This window comes from Impatiens glandulifera, chromosome 9 (genome assembly GCF_907164915.1).
Source record: "Impatiens glandulifera chromosome 9, dImpGla2.1, whole genome shotgun sequence".
NCBI lineage: Eukaryota > Viridiplantae > Streptophyta > Magnoliopsida > Ericales > Balsaminaceae > Impatiens > Impatiens glandulifera.
In genome coordinates, this window is record NC_061870.1 from 23,492,629 (window position 1) to 23,512,198 (window position 19,570).

The following is a 19,570-nucleotide window of genomic DNA, read 5'->3' on the forward strand; positions in this document are numbered from 1 at the left end:
CATAAAAGAAGATGAGACGCCGTTACAACCTCCACCTCCATAAGATACATCCGACTAATATGTCGTCCGTCAAAATCCCAAGATAAATAGCACTCTACTTTAAGATTTTTAATTTTTTCATTTGTTTTAAAAAAACACCTATCTTATTTTTAAGTTTGAATTAGAATTTAGTACAAGTGCGTTCAATTTCGTTTATTTTATTAAAATTATTTTTGTTACAACAAATCAAAATTCAATTTGATACAATAAAGTATGTACTAAAAGGGTAATAAGGTAATTTTACATTATCAACATTCTCTCTCTTTCTCCTCTGGCCTTTAAATAATGCACCTCTTGATATGGACTGCTGCGTGTTCATCATCTTCACTCACAAAACCCTCTTTCATTCTCATCAACACATCACAAGAGAACCATTTCTCAATCATGGATGGTACTAAGAATAATCAAGACCCAGGAAACAGATCATCTGAAAGATCAGTCGAACCAGTCCGTTCAAGATGGACACCAAAACAAGAACAAATAATGATACTAGAATCCATATTCAACAGTGGCATGGTTAACCCACCAAAAGAAGAAACCATCCGAATCAGAAAACTCCTCGAGAAATTCGGCGCCGTCGGAGATGCCAACGTCTTCTATTGGTTCCAAAACCGCCGTTCCCGTTCCCGTCGCCGCCAACGCCAAATCCAAACCGAACAACAAAAGAAATTAGAGAAGACCCATTATAGTAATTATCAGACAGCTAATCCCGGACCAGCAATTCTATACGAAACGTCTCCGACAGTTCTTACCGGCGGTCCGTTTTCTGCCGGCTCATCGAGTATAAACAACTGCGGATTTGGAGTTGGGTTTGAAGATAATATATATGGTTATTCAGGTCAAAATCAAATGTTTAACTTTCCTGAAACAGAGCATAATTCGAACAATATCCCAATATCATATGCTATGGATATTTCAAATTCACTGTTTCATCATCATTCAGGTAGAATTGATTAAGTTAATTTCTGCATGGCTGTTTTAATGTCTTACAAATTATATTTGAATTATGTATGTATCATATGCAGGGTTGATAACAGTTTTCATAAATGGAATTCAAACTGATGTTCCAAATGGGATTATTGATATGAAAACAATGTTTGGAGAAAATGGTATTTTAGTTCATTCATCTGGAATCACTGTCCCTTTCAATGAGTATGGATTTCTATTGCAGAGTTTACAGCATGGAGAAAGCTATTTCTTGGTAAATTCATCTTCTTTTTTCAGTTTTGAAATGTGATTTCGATAATATCTTTGAAGAATTTTATAGTCAAAATAATTTATTGTTGTAGGTTTCAAGAGATTCTTAAGAGATGATTACAGATGAACCAACTGGTTTTCTTGAAGATGGTTTGGCAATGGCAGTGGGTCTGCAGAATAATAATAATAATAATTTTATCTTTGTCACCTTCAAAACCAAGAAATGAATTAAATTATATTTATGTTTGTGAGGGGTAGGGCATGTATTAATATATATTAATATATATATTAATATGCATAAGATGTTATGAAATTCATTATGTTTGTTTGCTTGTTCTTTGAATTTGATAAGTGGATGGAAGTTGTTGAGGTTTTAATGATCATTCATCTCTTTCTTTCTATCTCAAACCCTTAATTTTTTAATTAATTAATGGTATTATGATTTTGACATTTGGCAGTTAAACTTGCATGATCATTATAAATGTTAAATTTTCTATATGATGCCAACATAATATAATAATAAACTTGCATGATTTTCAGTGGAGATATTTATTTATACATATATACATGAGATCACATGCATGCTTTTGCTAAACGTTTGTTCGGATTATACAGATCAGTCCTCTTATTTTATTTTTTTGAAAAGTAAGCTGATTTGATTTAGGGCATTGAAGATTTTAGTTTTCTTGTGTTTGATGTCAAATGGTATTGTGAATCCGGTTTTATTCAATAGTAATCTTTAAACCTTGGGCAATTGTGTTGTTTCAATTTCTATAATTGTCCAAAATAGACAAATCGTTTATCAATGAGTTCATCTTTATTTTATTGATCATTCTCCGCATTATAAATGTTTTGGGATATCGAAATTAAGACATTTTTACTTCCCCTATTATAAAGTCATAAAAATCATGTTTAAGAGATTAAAAATTACAGGTTTAATTCTCATTAAGAATGTTTTATGTTGAAATTTGAGATTATGATTTTTGAAATTTTTGAAAAAAACTTTAAATAGTTTTCGCGTCAACCAAATTCTTTTGATAAACCCTCTTAATATGATTTATTGATAATCCACTCGCTACCTTAAAATATAAAAGGTTAGGTCTTTTATCGACCGTAGTCAAACTGTCTTTGATGAATATATATGTATCAAGATGATAACTAAAATATATATTATGTATTAACTAATTTAAATAAATATCATAGTTATAAAGTTATTTTATTTAATATTAAGATTCAACTTATATGGAGGATAAAAATCGATTAGTACAATCCGCGGGTAATAGTTTACTTACAAAAAAATACTTAATACTTTAGTTGTGACAAAATATTAAAATGACAAGAAGATATCGTCTTGTATTTAAAAATAAAAATATAACTAGAACCTTTAACAAGAACGGTATAAAAATGTCGATAAAACACTAATAACTATTAATTAATGTTAAACCCAACAACAATAAAATGATGCCTATAGTACCGTTATCTTAAAATGGAACAATATAAAGATAATTAAATTATACATATGCAATAAAGATTTATCAAAATGTTGTAAAATAATGCGTTAAGTTGGAAAATGATACTGTCCAACTCTTTTTTTATAGATTATTTATTATAATAAAATAAGTGGAAATGTGGAATATAATGCAGAGCTTTTGTCCTATTATTATTGTAATTTTATATTATTTAAATATAAGTAGTTCACCATACATTGAATTTTAATTTTTCAATTTCTCAAAATTTTGCAAAGTAAAACAGTACATTGGAATTTGGAGAGAAAAGATGATTCTGCTCAACTTTGTTTACATATATATATATTTTAATGGAATAAGTGGAATGTATTGCAGAGTTTTTGTCCTATTGTTAATTGTAATTTTATATTATTTAAATATAAGTCCATCTCATACATTGAATTTTAAATTTTCATTTTACATTTTAAAATTATTTTAAGAAACTTGGTGTAAAACTAAAGAAGACCGATCATACAACCCAATCTTTTGAATTCTATGAATTTCTTTTGTTTTATTTATTTAACTTATTTGTTTTTAAGATGACATTTGATTTATATTCCTTACCTTATGATTTTTTAATTAAAAATTTGTAGCTAAAATTATAACAAAAATGGTTTCAGTAGAAGTTCATAACTCGCCTGAAAAACTTTTATAGAAGAACAAAGCGCACCCAATTGGAGCTATAAATCAATTTTTTTTACATTTTTTAAATAATAATTTGCTTTTTATTTTTTACATTTAATATTTTAATTTAAACTCAATATTATTTCATTGTGTTTTTATCTCTTGTAATATTAGTTATATTAATATTTTATTTGTTTTAAATTGTCCAATGGATTCAACTTGATGACTTTAAGGAAATAAATTACTACTGATATCAATATTTAATATATAATTAATTAAGTCTCAAAAATTACTAATGATATTAATATATATATATATATATATATATATATATATATATATATATATATATATAATTAAGTCCCATAACCCTTCTTTTAAAATAATAATAATAATAATAATAATGAAAAAGAGTTTTAATTGATCAAATATTTCATAATTTGATTAACACATTATAGTGTCAACGAAGATGGGTGTCCTAAGTGAAAAACAACTTATATTTTGGAGTTAGGTAGTTATATTTAGTGTTTTATTGAATAAATATAAATAGTATTATTTTTAATAAAAATAACATATTTTAATTGATTAAATGATAAATTAATATATATAATAATTAATGACATAGGTATCAAACCTTATTGATACTATAAATTTTTATTTTTATGTGGATTGACATGAGAAGCATGACTATAGAAGTTTCAGGTTAAGTTATATTAGGAATTAAATTGTAATTTGAAATAAAAGTAACTATATATGTCAATAATTTTATTTTATTTTTTTATAATTTTTTTTTTTTTTTTTGTAGAGAATGGTGTGTCGTTAAATGAGTAGAATTATAATTTAAAATTTTAAAAATTTCTCTCTATTCTTATATTTTTATTCCACTAATTTGTTTAAGGAGGTAAGTAAATCACTTAAACCATTCAAATCGGTCAAATCGAATTCATTATGGTTTCATTGATTACAATAGTTCAACTGAAACTGTTCAAATCGTCAAACAAACCAAATGTTTAAAAAAATATATTTAAATAAGATGTGAACAAAAGTTAAACATTAAAACGACAATGATGAGTGATGTATTATAACTATTATGTCATAACACACATTTAAACTAATAAAAATGAGAGAATGTAATTAATTTAAATAGTTGTTATTAGACTATCAAAAAAAATATTAGTAGTAATAGTAAACTTTAATTTTAAAAGTGTTAGATTTATTTTTAATGTGATGTTTAATATAAAATTATTCTTAAAATAAGGTATTTATGTTTTGGAAATTATGTTAATGATTCATGTATTGTATTTTATTCATAATATTTGTATTTGTTCATATACATTCTATTGATATATATTTAATTTATTTAAACAAAATTGTCAACGAAATAAATCGGTCAAACTGATTTTCTAACCGTTCAAATTGAACCGATTGAACCAATTAAATTGTCCCAATTAAATCGTCTGACAATTTAATGTAGTAAATGACTTCTTGAATATTTATTTCGGTTAATAAACCCGTCAAACTAAATTAATTGTACCTCACATTTAATGACATATGATTCATTCAAATAAAAAAATCAAAATATTTAATTAATAGTTTATTTATCACACTACTTAGATTATTATAAAAAATATTTTTTAATTATTCTTCGTTATCCTTAAGACCTAATATTTTATTTATTTTTATCTATTTATGTTAAATAAAAAGTATTAATTATTTTTATAAATAATTGTAAATTTTTTATTATTCAAAAATAACTTTTTTTATTTTTATAATATTAATACACAAAATTATAAATATAATTTAATAATTACACGTAGTTATTAAATTTTAATCTTTAATAGTAATAATAATAATTTTTAATTTTTAATAGTAAAAATAATTATTCGAATTTTGATAGGAATATGTATTCTTCAAAACAAAATATTTTCCCAACTAATTGAGTATAAGAGATAAACAAAACAAAATTAAATTAAAACGACAATTCAAGACAAGTTTTAGTGTGAAAAAAACCTCTCTTCAAATCAAGAGTATAAAATCACGGGACCTGAACATGGTAAAACCGAAAGTTTTTGGAATAACTTTCGCAATTAATCAACTCCCAACACTTAGATTTTTTTTTTTGATTTTTTGGGAATGTCAAAACCGAGAGTTATTTGCATAACTTTCGGTACTAATTAGTAAAACCGAAAGTTTTATACACCTCTCGGAATCTATTTTTCAATAACGAAAGATTTGTTCCTCTCGGGATCAATTAGGAGAGTTTTATAAAACCTTCGGTAATTTCTGTCGGTAAAAGTCATTTTTTTACCAGTGACAGGACCTGAACATGTCACTTAACAATCTACTATTATCAACAATGTTACACTCTACATATAACCAAACTAGAGTTTAATCAATTGCATCAAGGTCATACAAATCTTGATAAATAACAACAAAGACAAGAAAGAGCAAGATCAACCAACCTTATCAATTCTGGAATTTTAGTTTCTCTTATATTGACTTAGAAGTTTCAGATAGGGGTGAGCAAGTGCGGGTAAACACAACCCGTATTACCCCGCACATATTCAACTCAAATTAAATTTAGTCAACCTATTATGGGTTAGATATGAGTTGGCTAACCCAAACTAAAATTTGATTTTTTAACACATTTACAACATTTTTGACTCTTCAAGATATTTTTGGCACGTTAACACATATTTTACTATTTAACAATTATTTGATTTATTTTGCCCAGTTTAATATGTTTTTGACTCGGTCAATATTTTTTTAACCCGTTTAACCAATATTTGACTTGTTTTGACCCGCTTAACAAGTATTTAACTTGTTTCGATCTATTTAATACGTTTTTAGCCCGTTTAACACACTTTTGGCCCGTTTAACATACTTTTGACCCATTTAACACACTTTTGAAGTATTACCACATTTTGGTTCATTTAACACGTTTATGAAATGTTTAATATGTCTTTTTATCCGTTTAACATATTTTTGTTTTTTTTTAAATATTTTGATATTTTAATTAATAAATTACTTGATGAAATAATAGGTGGAATGAATAAATAAGACCTTGATTATGGTAAATTTTATTTTTTAAAATCAACTCGATATTAAAGAGATGTGTTATTTATTGTTTATATGTTTTAACAATTGTGATTAGTTTTTTCTATAACTAAACTGTATCCAATAAATATATTAATAATAAGTTTTTTAAAAAAAAAATTATCCCCACTTGAATATTGTATGTTCATCGTTTGTTTTCCTTTATTAAGTAAGGAGAGAGATCAAATCTATATATATCTAATGACGCTTAATTTAAAATGTTGTAGGTGTAATACACGCTCTTTCCATAATCATCCAGGTAATTTCTCTTTCCTAATTTATTAATCTTAATTATTTTCTCTCTCCTAATATATATATACATATTTATATATATAAATTTCTTTTTTAATATATATATATTTCATTATTTTTTTCTCTCCTTACTATATATATTTATATTTTTTTTCACACTAATAATATAAAATATTTTTTTATCAATAATTTTTATATTAAAATATATAATATTACCTAACATATTTATTTTTATATTTAATAATAACAATATATATAATAATGCTTAATGTATTAATATGAAGGTTTATATACAAATTTATCATATATTAATAAATATTTATTTAAATAATTTATTAAATTAACAATAAAAATTCATTATAATTTACCGTTACTTATCTTCTACTCTATTTTTCTTAATTAAATTATATTAATATTAATTCAAATTTTTCATTAAATATTAATTATAAAACTTTTAACAAAAAAAAACCGTATAATAAAATATTAATTATAAAACCTCCAATAACATGAATTCTCATTAATGAGAATATTAATTATAAAACCTTTGCAATTAAACTAATTAAATTAGACTTTTCATTTTCTCCACCCAAATATTCTTTTTACTTATAAATAATATTAGATATTCACAAACTTACTAACATTTTCTCCCTCCTCTCTCTTACTTTTTTTTTCTTAAAAATTTTGTTTGCATGGTTAAAACAGATATAAGGAGGGGAGATATTTGTTGAGCACGATTGGAGTCCTCCGATTCTGGCCAATTATAATGAATTATATTGGAAAATGCGTGTAAAGTTTCAGATAACAACCATAAAGATTGCATCTTTGAAAGGGAGAAGGTTTGGCAATAATCCACAAATCAGGTAATTTCTCTTCCCTACTTTAAAATGTTGTAGGTGTAATACAAGTTTTTTCCATAATCATACACATCCGAGGCCAATTATAATGAATTATATTGGAAAATGTGTGTAAAGTTTCAGATAACAACCATAAAGATTGCATCTTTGAAAGGGAGAAGGTTTGGCAATAATCCACAAATCAGGTAATTTCTCTTCCCTAATTTAAAATGTTGTAGGTGTAATACAAGTTTTTTCCATAATCATACACAAATCAGATAATTTCTCTTCCCTAATTTATTAATCTTAATTATTTTCTCTCTCCTAATATATATATACATATTTATATATATAAATTTCTTTTCTAATATATATATATTTCAGTATTTTTTTCTCTTCTTACTATATATATTTATATTTTTTTTTCACAATAATAATATAAAATATTTTTTTATCAATATTTTTTATATTAAAATATATAATATTACATAACATATTTATTTTTATATTTAATAATAACAATATATATAATAATGCTTAATGTATTAATACGAAGATTTATATACAAATTCATCATATATTAATAAATATTTATTTATATGATTTATTAAATTAACAATAAAAATTCATTATAATTTACAGTTACTTATCTTCTACTCTATTTTTCTTAATTAAATTATATTTATATATATCTAATGACGCTTAATTTAAATTGTTGTAGATGTAATACAGGCTCTTTCCATAATCATCCATAATTGTGGCAATAATCCACAAATCAGGTAATTTCTCTTCCCTAATTTAAAATGTTGTAGGTGTAATACAAGTTTTTTCCATAATCATACACATCCAATTCTGGCCAATTATAATGAATTATATTGGAAAATGTGTGTAAAGTTTCAGATAACAACCATAAAGATTGCATCTTTGAAAGGGAGAAGGTTCGGCAATAATCCACAAATCAGGTAATTTCTCTTCCCTAATTTAAAATGTTGTAGATGTAATACACGCTCTTTCCATAATCATCCATAATTAAGGTAATTTTTCTTCCCTAATTTATTAATCTTAATTATTTTCTCTCTCCTAATATATATATACATATTTATATATATATAAAAAAAATTTAATATATATATATTTCATTATTTTTTTCTCTTCTTACTATATATATTTATATTTTTTTTCACACTAATAATATAAAATATTTTTTTATCAATAATTTTTATATTAAAATATATAATATTACCTAACATATTTATTTTTATATTTAATAATAACAATATATATAATAATGCTTAATGTATTAATATGAAGGTTTATATACAAATTCATCATATATTAATAAATATTTATTTAAATAATTTATTAAATTAACAATAAAAATTCATTATAATTTACCGTTACTTATCTTCTACTCTATTTTTCTTAATTAAATTATATTAATATTAATTCAAATTTTTCATTAAATATTAATTATAAAACTTTTAACAAAAAAAAACGTATAATAAAATATTAATTATAAAACCTCCAATAACATGAATTCTCATTAATGAGAATATTAATTATAAAACCTTTGCAAAATTAAATTAGACTTTTTATTTTCTCCACCCAAATATTCTTTTTACTTATAAATAATATTAGATATTTAATAATCTTAGATTACAAACTCTCTCTTACTTTTTTTTCTTAAAAATTTTGTTTGCATGGTTAAAGCAGATATAGGGAGGGAAGATATTTGTTGAGCACGATTGGATCCTCTGATTCTATTCTGGTCAATTATATTAATTATATTGGAAAATGCGTGTAAAGTTTCAGATAACAATATATATAATAATTATTAATCTTAATTATTTTCTCTCTCCTAATATATATATACATATTTATATATATAAATTTCTTTTCTAATATATATATATTTCAGTATTTTTTTCTCTTCTTACTATATATATATTTATATTTTTTTTTCACACTAATAATATAAAATATTTTTTTATCAATATTTTTTTATTAAAATATATAATATTACATAACATATTTATTTTTATATTTAATAATAACAATATATATAATAATGCTTAATGTATTAATATTTATTTATATGATTTATAAATTAACAATAAAAAATCATTATAATTTATCGTTACTTATCTTCTACACTATTTTTCTTAATTAAATTATATTAATATTAATTCAAAATTTTTAGATATTTAATAATCTTAGATTACAAGCACTAACATTTTCTCCCTCCTCTCTCTTATTTTTTTTTCTTAAAAATTTTGTTTGCATGATTAAAGCAGATATAGGGAGGGAGATATTTGTTGAGTACGATTGGATCGATTGGATCCTTCGATTCTATTCAGGTCAATTATATTGAATTATATTGGAAAATGCGTGTAAAGTTTCAGATAACAACCATAAAGATTGCATCTTTGAGAGGGAGAAGGTTTGGCAATGATCCACAAATCAGGTAATTTCTCTTCCCTAATTTATTTATTTTAATTATTTTCTCTCTCATAATATATATATATATACATATTTATATATATAAATTTCTTTCCTATTATATATATTTCAGTATTTTTTTTCTCACCTTATTATATATATTTATATTTTTTTTCAAACTAATAATATAAAATATTTTTTTATCAATAATTTTTATATTAAAAGATATAATATTACATAACATATTTATTTTTATGTTTAATAATAATAATATATATAATAATGCTTAATGTATTAATATGGAGGTTTATATACAAACTCATCATATATTAATAAATATTTATTTATTTTTATATATAATAACGTTTATATGATTTATTATATTAACCATACAAATTCACTATAATTTCCAGTTATTTTCTCTCTTACTCTATTTTTCTTAATTAAATTATATTAATATTAATTCAAAATTTTCATTAAATATTAATTATAAAACCCTCAACAAAAACTTATAATAAAATATTAATTATAAAACCTCCAAAAACAACAGAATTCTCATTAATTTAACATTAAATATTAAATATAAAACATTTACAATTAAACCAATTAAATCAGACTTTTCATACCGAGAATATTCAACTCGAAGTCCCCATAGATTATTGAGCACGATTGGATCCTCCGATTCGGGCCAATTACATTGGAAACTGCGTAAAATTTCAGATAGCAACGATAAAGGTTGCATCTTCGAAAAAGTTTCATCTTCGAAACGGGAGAAGGTTTGGCAATGATCCACAGATCAGTTAATTTCTCCTACCTAATTTATTTATCTTAATTATTTTCTCTCCTAATATATATACACATATTTATATATATAAATTTCTTTCCTAATATATATATATATATATATATATTTCAGTATTTTTTTCTCTCCTTATCACATATATTTATATTTTTTTTCACACTAATAATATAAAATATTTTTTTATCAATAATTTTTATATTAAAATATATTATATTATATAACATATTTTTTTTATATTTAATAATAACAATATATATAATAATGCTTAATGTATTAATATGGAGGTTTATATACAAACTCATCATATATTAATAAATATTTATTTATTTTTATATATAATAACGTTTATATAATTTATTAAATTAACAATAAAAATTCAGTATAATTTGTTTATATGATTTATTAAATTAATAATAAAAATTCAGTATAATTTATAGTTACTTTCTCTCCTACTCTATTTTTCTTAATTAAATTATTTTTATAATAAAATATTAATTATAAAATCTCCAACAACATAAATTCTCATTAATTTAACATTATAAAACCTTTGCAATTAAATCAGCCTTTTCATTTTCTCCAACCAAATATTTTCTCTCTTACTTCTTTTCTTAAAAATTTTGCTTGTATGGTTAAAGCAGATGTGGGAGATATTACAATCGAGAATATTCAACTCGGAGTACCTATGGATTGTTGAGCACGATTGGATCCTCCGATTCTGGCCAAATTACATTGGAAACTGCATAAAGTTTCAGATAGCAACGATAAAGGTTGCATCTTTGAAAGGGGAGAAGGTTTGGCGATGACGATGGCATCGACTGCGATTCTAGAGGCGATTGTAAGATCGGCTTAAGGAGTTGTGAAGGGGGTAGAGAACTGGTTATCTGATGCATGGTTATTTGATGCGGATTCAGCCTTTGTCGGTCCAAAATTGTATGGCATTAGTGGGTTGCCGCGTTTTGAGTTGTATGAGACGGATTTTGGATGGAGCCAGTCGGTGAAGGTGGAGATGGTTTCCATTGACACTGCTAGAGTTTTCTCTCCTCTGTGATGCTAGAGATGACGACGGGATTGTTTTTAATAAACATAAGATTGAAGTCAATCTTCCGAGAAAGGCTTGAGGATATTGGTAATATTTAATAATTTAATCCTCCAACTTATTATTATTGTAGTTTATGGATTTTGTATTATCCTAAATAAATTTTATATAAGAAACTTCTTTTCTGTTTCTTATTTTGGTCCTTTGTTTAATGGAAATATATATATATATATTAATTAGGTTGTATTTTTTCAATTTTTTTAGTTCAAATAAATTGTTTTTTTTAATCTATTTTAATGTCTTATTTAGATTTTTAAAACGTGTTTATATATTAAATTAAATTTTATTAAGGAAGAACATCAACTTCAAAAGTTGTTGAACATGTATTTTTTCAATTTTTTATCAAATAAATTGTTTTTTATTATTGTTTAATATTTTATTGTCTTAATTAGATTGTTAAAAATACAAACAAATTTGGAGATACTCGAATGACAATTTATTAGGACGAAAAGGACAAAAGATTTAGTTTCTATTTTTTATTTTACATTCTCTAATTTCGTTTAGTGGAAGTTGTTTTTTATTAATATATAATTCAACTTGTCTTATTTTTTCGATAATATATGATATCTTAAACTATTGTCTTTCAATTTTTATATATGATCTTTTAAAATTATAAAATAATTCATATTGAATAATCTATTTTAACTTAATTTTTTTATTTTGTTTTCAATAGTTTAAATAAATAGTAAAATTAGTTGTCTTTCATAATTAATTTTATATAAATATATTTTCCTCACAAAAAATTTTCCCACTATTTATATATATATATATATTTATATATATATGACTATTAATTCAAAAAAAACACCACTAAATTTACATTAAAAAAAATCATTATTTAATATTAAAAAAAAATTATAAAAATAAAAAAAATATTACAAATTTATGTTTATATATATATAAAAATATTTGATTCATAAAAGTTTGTTTCATAATTTTTTTCCATATATATATAAATAGTAAACGATCCACCAAAGATTATAAGAATTGTTCGGATAAAAAATTTCGAAATAGAAAACTTGATCCGACTAAATAAGATGTCATATCAAACAAAATATAACATAAACTCAAATCTAAGTAATTTAAAAAAATATGACACTCCAGTGCTAAAAAAAGTCATTGAAGAGCCAAAAGAAAATGTTTTTTCAACCTCTCTGCAACTTTATTTTGAAAAAAATAGAAGTAACTTGGATGAAATATTTTATAATTGATAATTATGTAAGAATATTTTAATTTCCCGTTCCCGTACAACGTAGGGTATCCTACTAGTAACAATATAATGAGTAATAAGAGCGTGAATTCTTGAGTCTATTGATGAAAAAAAATAATAATTATTAAATTTATTTAATTTGGGTAACCATAACCTAAATCAAATTAAACACAACTCAAACTTAACCCAACACAAACTCAATCCAAACCAAATTAATTTACCCAAATTAATATTTTGGATTTGAGTTAGGGTTAACCCAAGATATGTTCACCCCTAATTTCAGAAAATAGATCTTCACCGTTTAGAACGTAGCCCCGGAAATAACCAACAGGTTGTCAACGTTTGACGATCAAATGGTACAAGCTCCGACAAATGTAAATCTTTTTTAGCTGCTACCTCAAACCCCTGAATCTGTTTTTTATCTGCTATCTCTCTTGTTAGTCTGTAAACCCAGATAACCTAAATGAAAAATAATATCATTTCACATTATACACGCTTAATCTAAATAAAGCACACACCAAGTTGGGTCTCTCTAACTAGAGGACAAAATCCAACAAAGTGTATGAATATATATATATATATATATATATATATATATATATATATATATATATATATATATATATATATTTTATTTTGTAAATAATGGGTGTGAAGACTCGATTTAACACCGATCTACATGAGATCTTATATATTGATTATGTATAATTGAAGAAAATTATCATCCTTTAGACTTGATTGAATTGATAGAAAGGAGAATTAATTGAATTTGATTGAATGAACAATGAAATCATAAAATATTGATGATGATCAACTTCTCTGGGGTTCACAAAACCATCGATTAGATGGTGATTGAAAAAAAAAAAAAAAAGAATATTGCGGGCAGCCTCCGTGGAAGAATTATTAGGTGATAATGAGTAGTTTAATATGTAATTTAGGTTGTCTTGATGATATTCTTCATTAGCAGGGCATTTGGAATTGTAATGAGAAGAATAATTTGGGCATCAGCAGCCCCACCTGTTTATCTAATCTGCAGTTATCATCATCCGTTGCATCTTAGGGTCCACCTTTAGTTTCTGTAGGGCACCCTAAATATTCATGTAGGGAATCATTTGTCTCTCAGCCAATTTTCTTTTCTTTTTTGAAGAAAGCGATGTAACTTGAGTGACATATATACCTCCATGTGGAATACAAAGAAAGACAAAGTGGTAAGATATATATATATATATATATATATATGATTGCCCGGTTTAGTGGCTAGTCATACTCTTAAAAGAGTTGAGAAAATAATGAAGAAGTGAGCAAAGATGCACAAAAGTTCGAAAAAATTACAACAAGTGTATAGAGAAATGTTTCCAAATTAGTAAAATTAATAAGGTTACACTGATTTGTTAGAGGAAAACTTGAATGTCGAATTAACAAAAAAAAAATATATTTTATTAAACATTATTCAATAGTTTTGATGGTTCTTTTTTTAGGTATGTTCTTCAAACTATAAAAATTATATATATAAATACAATGTTAAAAAGAAAAATAAATGAACTACAATATAAAGAAACAAAATCACCGAAATACAAGGTTTACTATTGTGTTCACTCTTTAAAGATATAACAAATTTGAACTATAATAATAATGAACAAACTTAACAAAAGTACAATATCAAGGAGTTCAAACAAATTGGTAAGAGAATTATCTCTTTGAAGCTCTAAAGATAGTGATATAAATGATATAGTGTGATTTATCAAATAATTAGAGAAAATATATATATATATATATATATTTCTGAAAATTAATCATCAAATAAATAAAATCATTCATCAGTAATTCATTCATTCAACTGTTACAATAGTAATAAACAATATTAAATGTATTCAACTTTGGTCAATTGTTATTTAAGAGATTAATTATTCGTTTAGATTATATTTCACCGTTACGTCTTGAATTTAGTACGAATTTTTTATTTAATTTTTTTTACTCATATTATCATTTCCATTAATGAATGAAATTAGTTTATTAGAACACTTCTCACGCAAAGTAATTCAATTGGATAGAATTTGAACGTTGTCTTGACTTCTTCTTTGTTTTTGTTTTAATTTTTACCTTTTAAAAAAGTAATATAGCTAATGCCGGATTAATCGTATTTTGGGTTGGAGCAATTAACTTATTTGAAGTGGTTCATTTGGTAACAGAGGAGCTTACTTGCTATTCTTTTTCTCCCCTCTTTCCCAAAGGATCCGGTGAGACACTTGAATTACAACCTTAACGGATGTTAACTCAATTCGAAGGAAATTATGCGAAAACTTTACAAAATTATTATGAAATTATGCGATTAGAAATTGATCCATATGATTGAAGTTATATATATACTCTATTAAGCACATTGGGAATGTAGATATATAATTGATGACGAAGTGACTAGGTAGCTAGCTAGGTGTATATATAATGGTATTGGATAATTTTATATTTAAAAAATGTGGACAAAAGTTTGTCATTTTGTGATTGACCATGGTTGTTGTGAATTTGATGAGAGACATATTTATCCAGAACTCCAAGTTCGTTCGATCGTGTTCATGCATGCATTTGATTTCATGATGAGACAATGGAGGTGGACCCAAAAGTTTGACAAAAACTACAGATTATGGGTCGACAGGTGAAATCACAAGTGAATGAGGGTGCCATGTTTGATGTTTCTTAGTGGGGAGCTATCTTTTGGGAATATTATTTCGTTAAGAGTGATTAGTAAGTAAGAAGGCATCTTTTAGAAACATTTCATTGTGTGATAAGATAGCCATGGGCTACCCTAGCTAGCTAGTTAATTTGTAATAACTATCAAATTAATCTAATGTGTCACTCTCACATTCTCTAGAGTATATCTTCATTCGATAATTATTTGTATACAAAGATTTGACTACACTTCGTTAAGTTTTGGGTTATTTCTATAACATTATGTTACTACTTGTTTCGTAAGGAGTGTTTATCGGTTCAAGAATCAAGTTCTTGATTTTAGGACCGGTGGAAATTCTATAATCAAAGGACAGCGGAAGGTTTTAATAGAGAATTTGGGGGAGGGGATAGAAGAACTAAGGGTGCGAAGAGAAATACTGTTTGTTTATGCCAAACAGTCCATAGTAAATAATAATAGACGAACGGGGGCGAAGTTCATATCTTCATTATTCCATTCATGCGTCATTGGGGAAGAAAGATCAGTCTTATATAGGTGATGTCTTGCCCAAGAATTTTCGGTTACAACAACACTAGAAAATAACAGAATTCGGTTTGTAAAATAAAAAATGAAAGCAAAACAAAATAATAAAACAACAAAACAAAAATATGGCCCAAGTGCATTACAGGACCGAGAAAAGGGTGCCGGAAATATTCTAGGACCGAGGCCTTGATGCGTAGACCATAACACATTATTATTGAGTGATTTAGATTAAAAGTAAGTCCAAATCGATGCAAATCTTGATACGTTTAGACATTTCTCGACCATAGACTTTTATTCTCCTAGTTTTCTCCATGATCTTGCCAGTAGTTTTACTTGTTTTATAATGTTTATTATTAATTTTTCATCCACTTTTTCAACAAATATCTATACATTGAAATTCAACCCAATTTTTTTTTGCATGCATTGCATTAGAGGTATAAAGAAAGTATAAATTAATTATTTAAATATTATAATTAATTATAAATATATATATATATATATATAAGTGTATTAATATAATAAATTCTACATTTCTATAGTATAACCTTATAATTGTGATTATTGTAAAACTTGTTGTAAACTTCAAATCAACCCTTTCAAGAACAATTAGTGATTAAACCCTTTAATAAAAAAATAAAATTCATTTTTTGTTTCAAATGAAGTCACGTAAATACTTATTTATTTATTTTTAAAACATAAAATTAAAATAAATTAATTAAAAAAAGCATGGTATACCAAATTTAATTTCATAATATTTAGAATTGTGAATTATAATTTAGTTAATATATTTAGTAAATTATAAAATTATAATTCTAAAAAATATATTTGTTTAACTATTTTTTATCTTCATTCTTCACTCGTTAAACATTTTCTTACCCGTTTAATTTTGTGTGGGACTATTTAACATATTTAGACCGGTTTAATATAGATTTGACATATATAACACATTTTGACTCATTTATAATATTTTATCAATTTTAATATATTTTTAAATGCTTAATATATTTGTGACCCATTTAACATATTTAACATTATTTTGACATATTTAGTATATATTATGGCTTAATTAACATATTTTAACCCTTAAACATGTTTAAAATATGTTATTGTTCTAAATATGTTAAATTAATCAAAAATATGTTGTACATATCGAAAAATATTGTAATGAATGTCATAAATGTGATGGTTATTCTATATTCTTGATTCAAATAAAAGCCAAAATTATGTGAAAGTTCAAAACAACGGACACAATATGTTTAAACTAGAAAAACATGTTAATGAAGATTAAACGGGTCAAAATTATGTTCTCGTGTTAAAAATAATTAAATCAGGTCACAATTAAATGGAAATGCTCAAATTAGGAAAAAAATTGAACGGAAGAATGATAAATTGATCCAAATATGTTAACAAATTCAAATATATTGAATGAGTCAAAATGATCGATTTTATTCCAGTGACAACACCATCGAGTTGAGTCATCCTGAAACCCGACGTTTGCCCTCTACAAACAAATCGTAATTTCGTAATAAAAAGTATGAAATTTTAAAATTATAAAATCAAGATAATTTAAATTAGATTGAAATTTGAATTTCAAATCTAATTCCTAATTTTCAATGAATTGGAATTATACCTTCTCCCAATTCCAACTCCCAAACATATATTCATTTGTTTAGTACTTTTATGTTTATATTTTCAAGTTTTTTTAATAATTTATTTAAAAAAAAAAGTTAAATTAAGACAATAATCATAAGCTTTCAAATCAACTTCCAACTAGGGTTTTAGTACTACAACAAAATAATATATTAATATTGGAGAAATACATCTCTCCAGCTAGCTAATTTAATTGGAAAAATTGATATGAATGGAAATTGGAATAGAGATGATCTTGGGTTTTACTAATTAATTAATTAATAAATAATGTAATGTATATTAATATATTATATTAGTCTTTAAGTGTCGTTCACATGCCATGTCTTGACTAACATGATGATTTTATTTGCTATTTTCTGTCGTTGTAAATAATATTATAATGAAAAGGTCGATGGCCTAAAACTAGAAGCCAAATGCTATTTCAAAAAATTAAAAGACTAGAAGACAAATTTTAATGTATGTTTAATTAAATATATATATACGTGTGAGACATACAACACATGATTTGCAATTTGCAAAATTATTAACTTCTCCATCAATATCTATCTTTCTTTCTTTAGCTCTATCTGATAATCAGTTTGCCTTTATTTGGTAAGAAAATTATGGTACGAACAGAAAGTAGCCTATATCCATATGAGAGAGAACCAGAGATGAATTAATGGATAATGATATGATGGGTAATGTAACGTTTATAAGAGGGAAGACAAGCACACTCCCAAACCCTAATTCAAACCCTAATCCATAGATTATGGGTAATTAATCACTTCACTAATAGTAAGATCTCTTATGGTAAATATTAATGTCATAGTTTGATTCGATTCTATAGTTTAATTAGCATTCTTCATTTCTATCACGGAGGACTTATTGAAAAAGTGGTTATTTCTGTCACGGAGGACTTATTAAAAAAAGTGGTTCACTTTGTATAATCCTATCAACTCTAATGGAAAAATTAATAATATTAGCATTTACCCACCTTAATTTAATTGATCTTCAATAGTTGACTTCGGAAGATTCAATTTAGGGAGAAAGGAAGATTCGAATTTGGGAGAAATGATGTAACTTTTTTCAATTGTAATTTTCTTTAATGTTTTTTTCATTTGTGTTTGGAACTTTTATTTTATTTTATCTTGAAATCACTAATCCATAAGATCACACTAGATCTTGACCTTTTAAATTCGTTTTACGATTTCTAAATCTCTACCTCACTAACAATTACTTCCATCTTTTTCCTCTCCCTAATTCATGTAGCTTTACTCTAGCTAGTTAAACTTTGCAGTTTTTGTTAAGATGACGAGTTATTATAAAATCGATGAATCATTAATTCTTTTAGCTAAAGTTCTTACGACAAGCGTACAAAGTTTTATGGGGAAATGGAAACCTAAGGAACTTTTTGAAGTTATTAAGCACGCAAACTTCATTTTAAGATTAAATCTTTTAATGTTGAAGACAAAGATCAGATGTTGTCCAAAGGGCCATGGTCTTGTGAAGGAAACTTTATGGTTGTTATAAACTTGCTTAATATGTTTACAGTTACAAAGGTTGATTTATAATATAATCTAATTAAAATATTAAAATAATAATAATTAATAGAATTATTATAATAATAAATATATTTTTTAATT

At 24.5% G+C, this 19,570-nt stretch overlaps 1 protein-coding gene across 1 annotated transcript; it reads left to right on the forward strand.

The window, feature by feature from the left end:
- The first annotated feature begins 423 nt into the window (after positions 1-423).
- On the forward strand, positions 424-1,276 carry LOC124916044 (WUSCHEL-related homeobox 11-like). Its single transcript, XM_047456779.1, has 2 exons — positions 424-982; positions 1,065-1,276. Exons 1-2 carry the CDS (start codon positions 424-426, stop codon positions 1,274-1,276), a joined length of 771 nt encoding a protein of 256 aa, XP_047312735.1.
- Positions 1,277-19,570: the final 18,294 nt, after the last annotated feature.

What these genes read in the sequence shown, in the direction of transcription:
- LOC124916044 (XM_047456779.1), top strand. Translation starts at nt 424, where the DNA reads ATGGATGGTACTAAGAATAATCAAGACCCAGGAAACAGATCATCTGAA. An exon ending in ACTGTTTCATCATCATTCAG is followed by an intron (nt 983 to 1,064) that starts GTAGAATTGATT and finishes TATCATATGCAG; the next exon opens with GGTTGATAACAGTTTTCATA.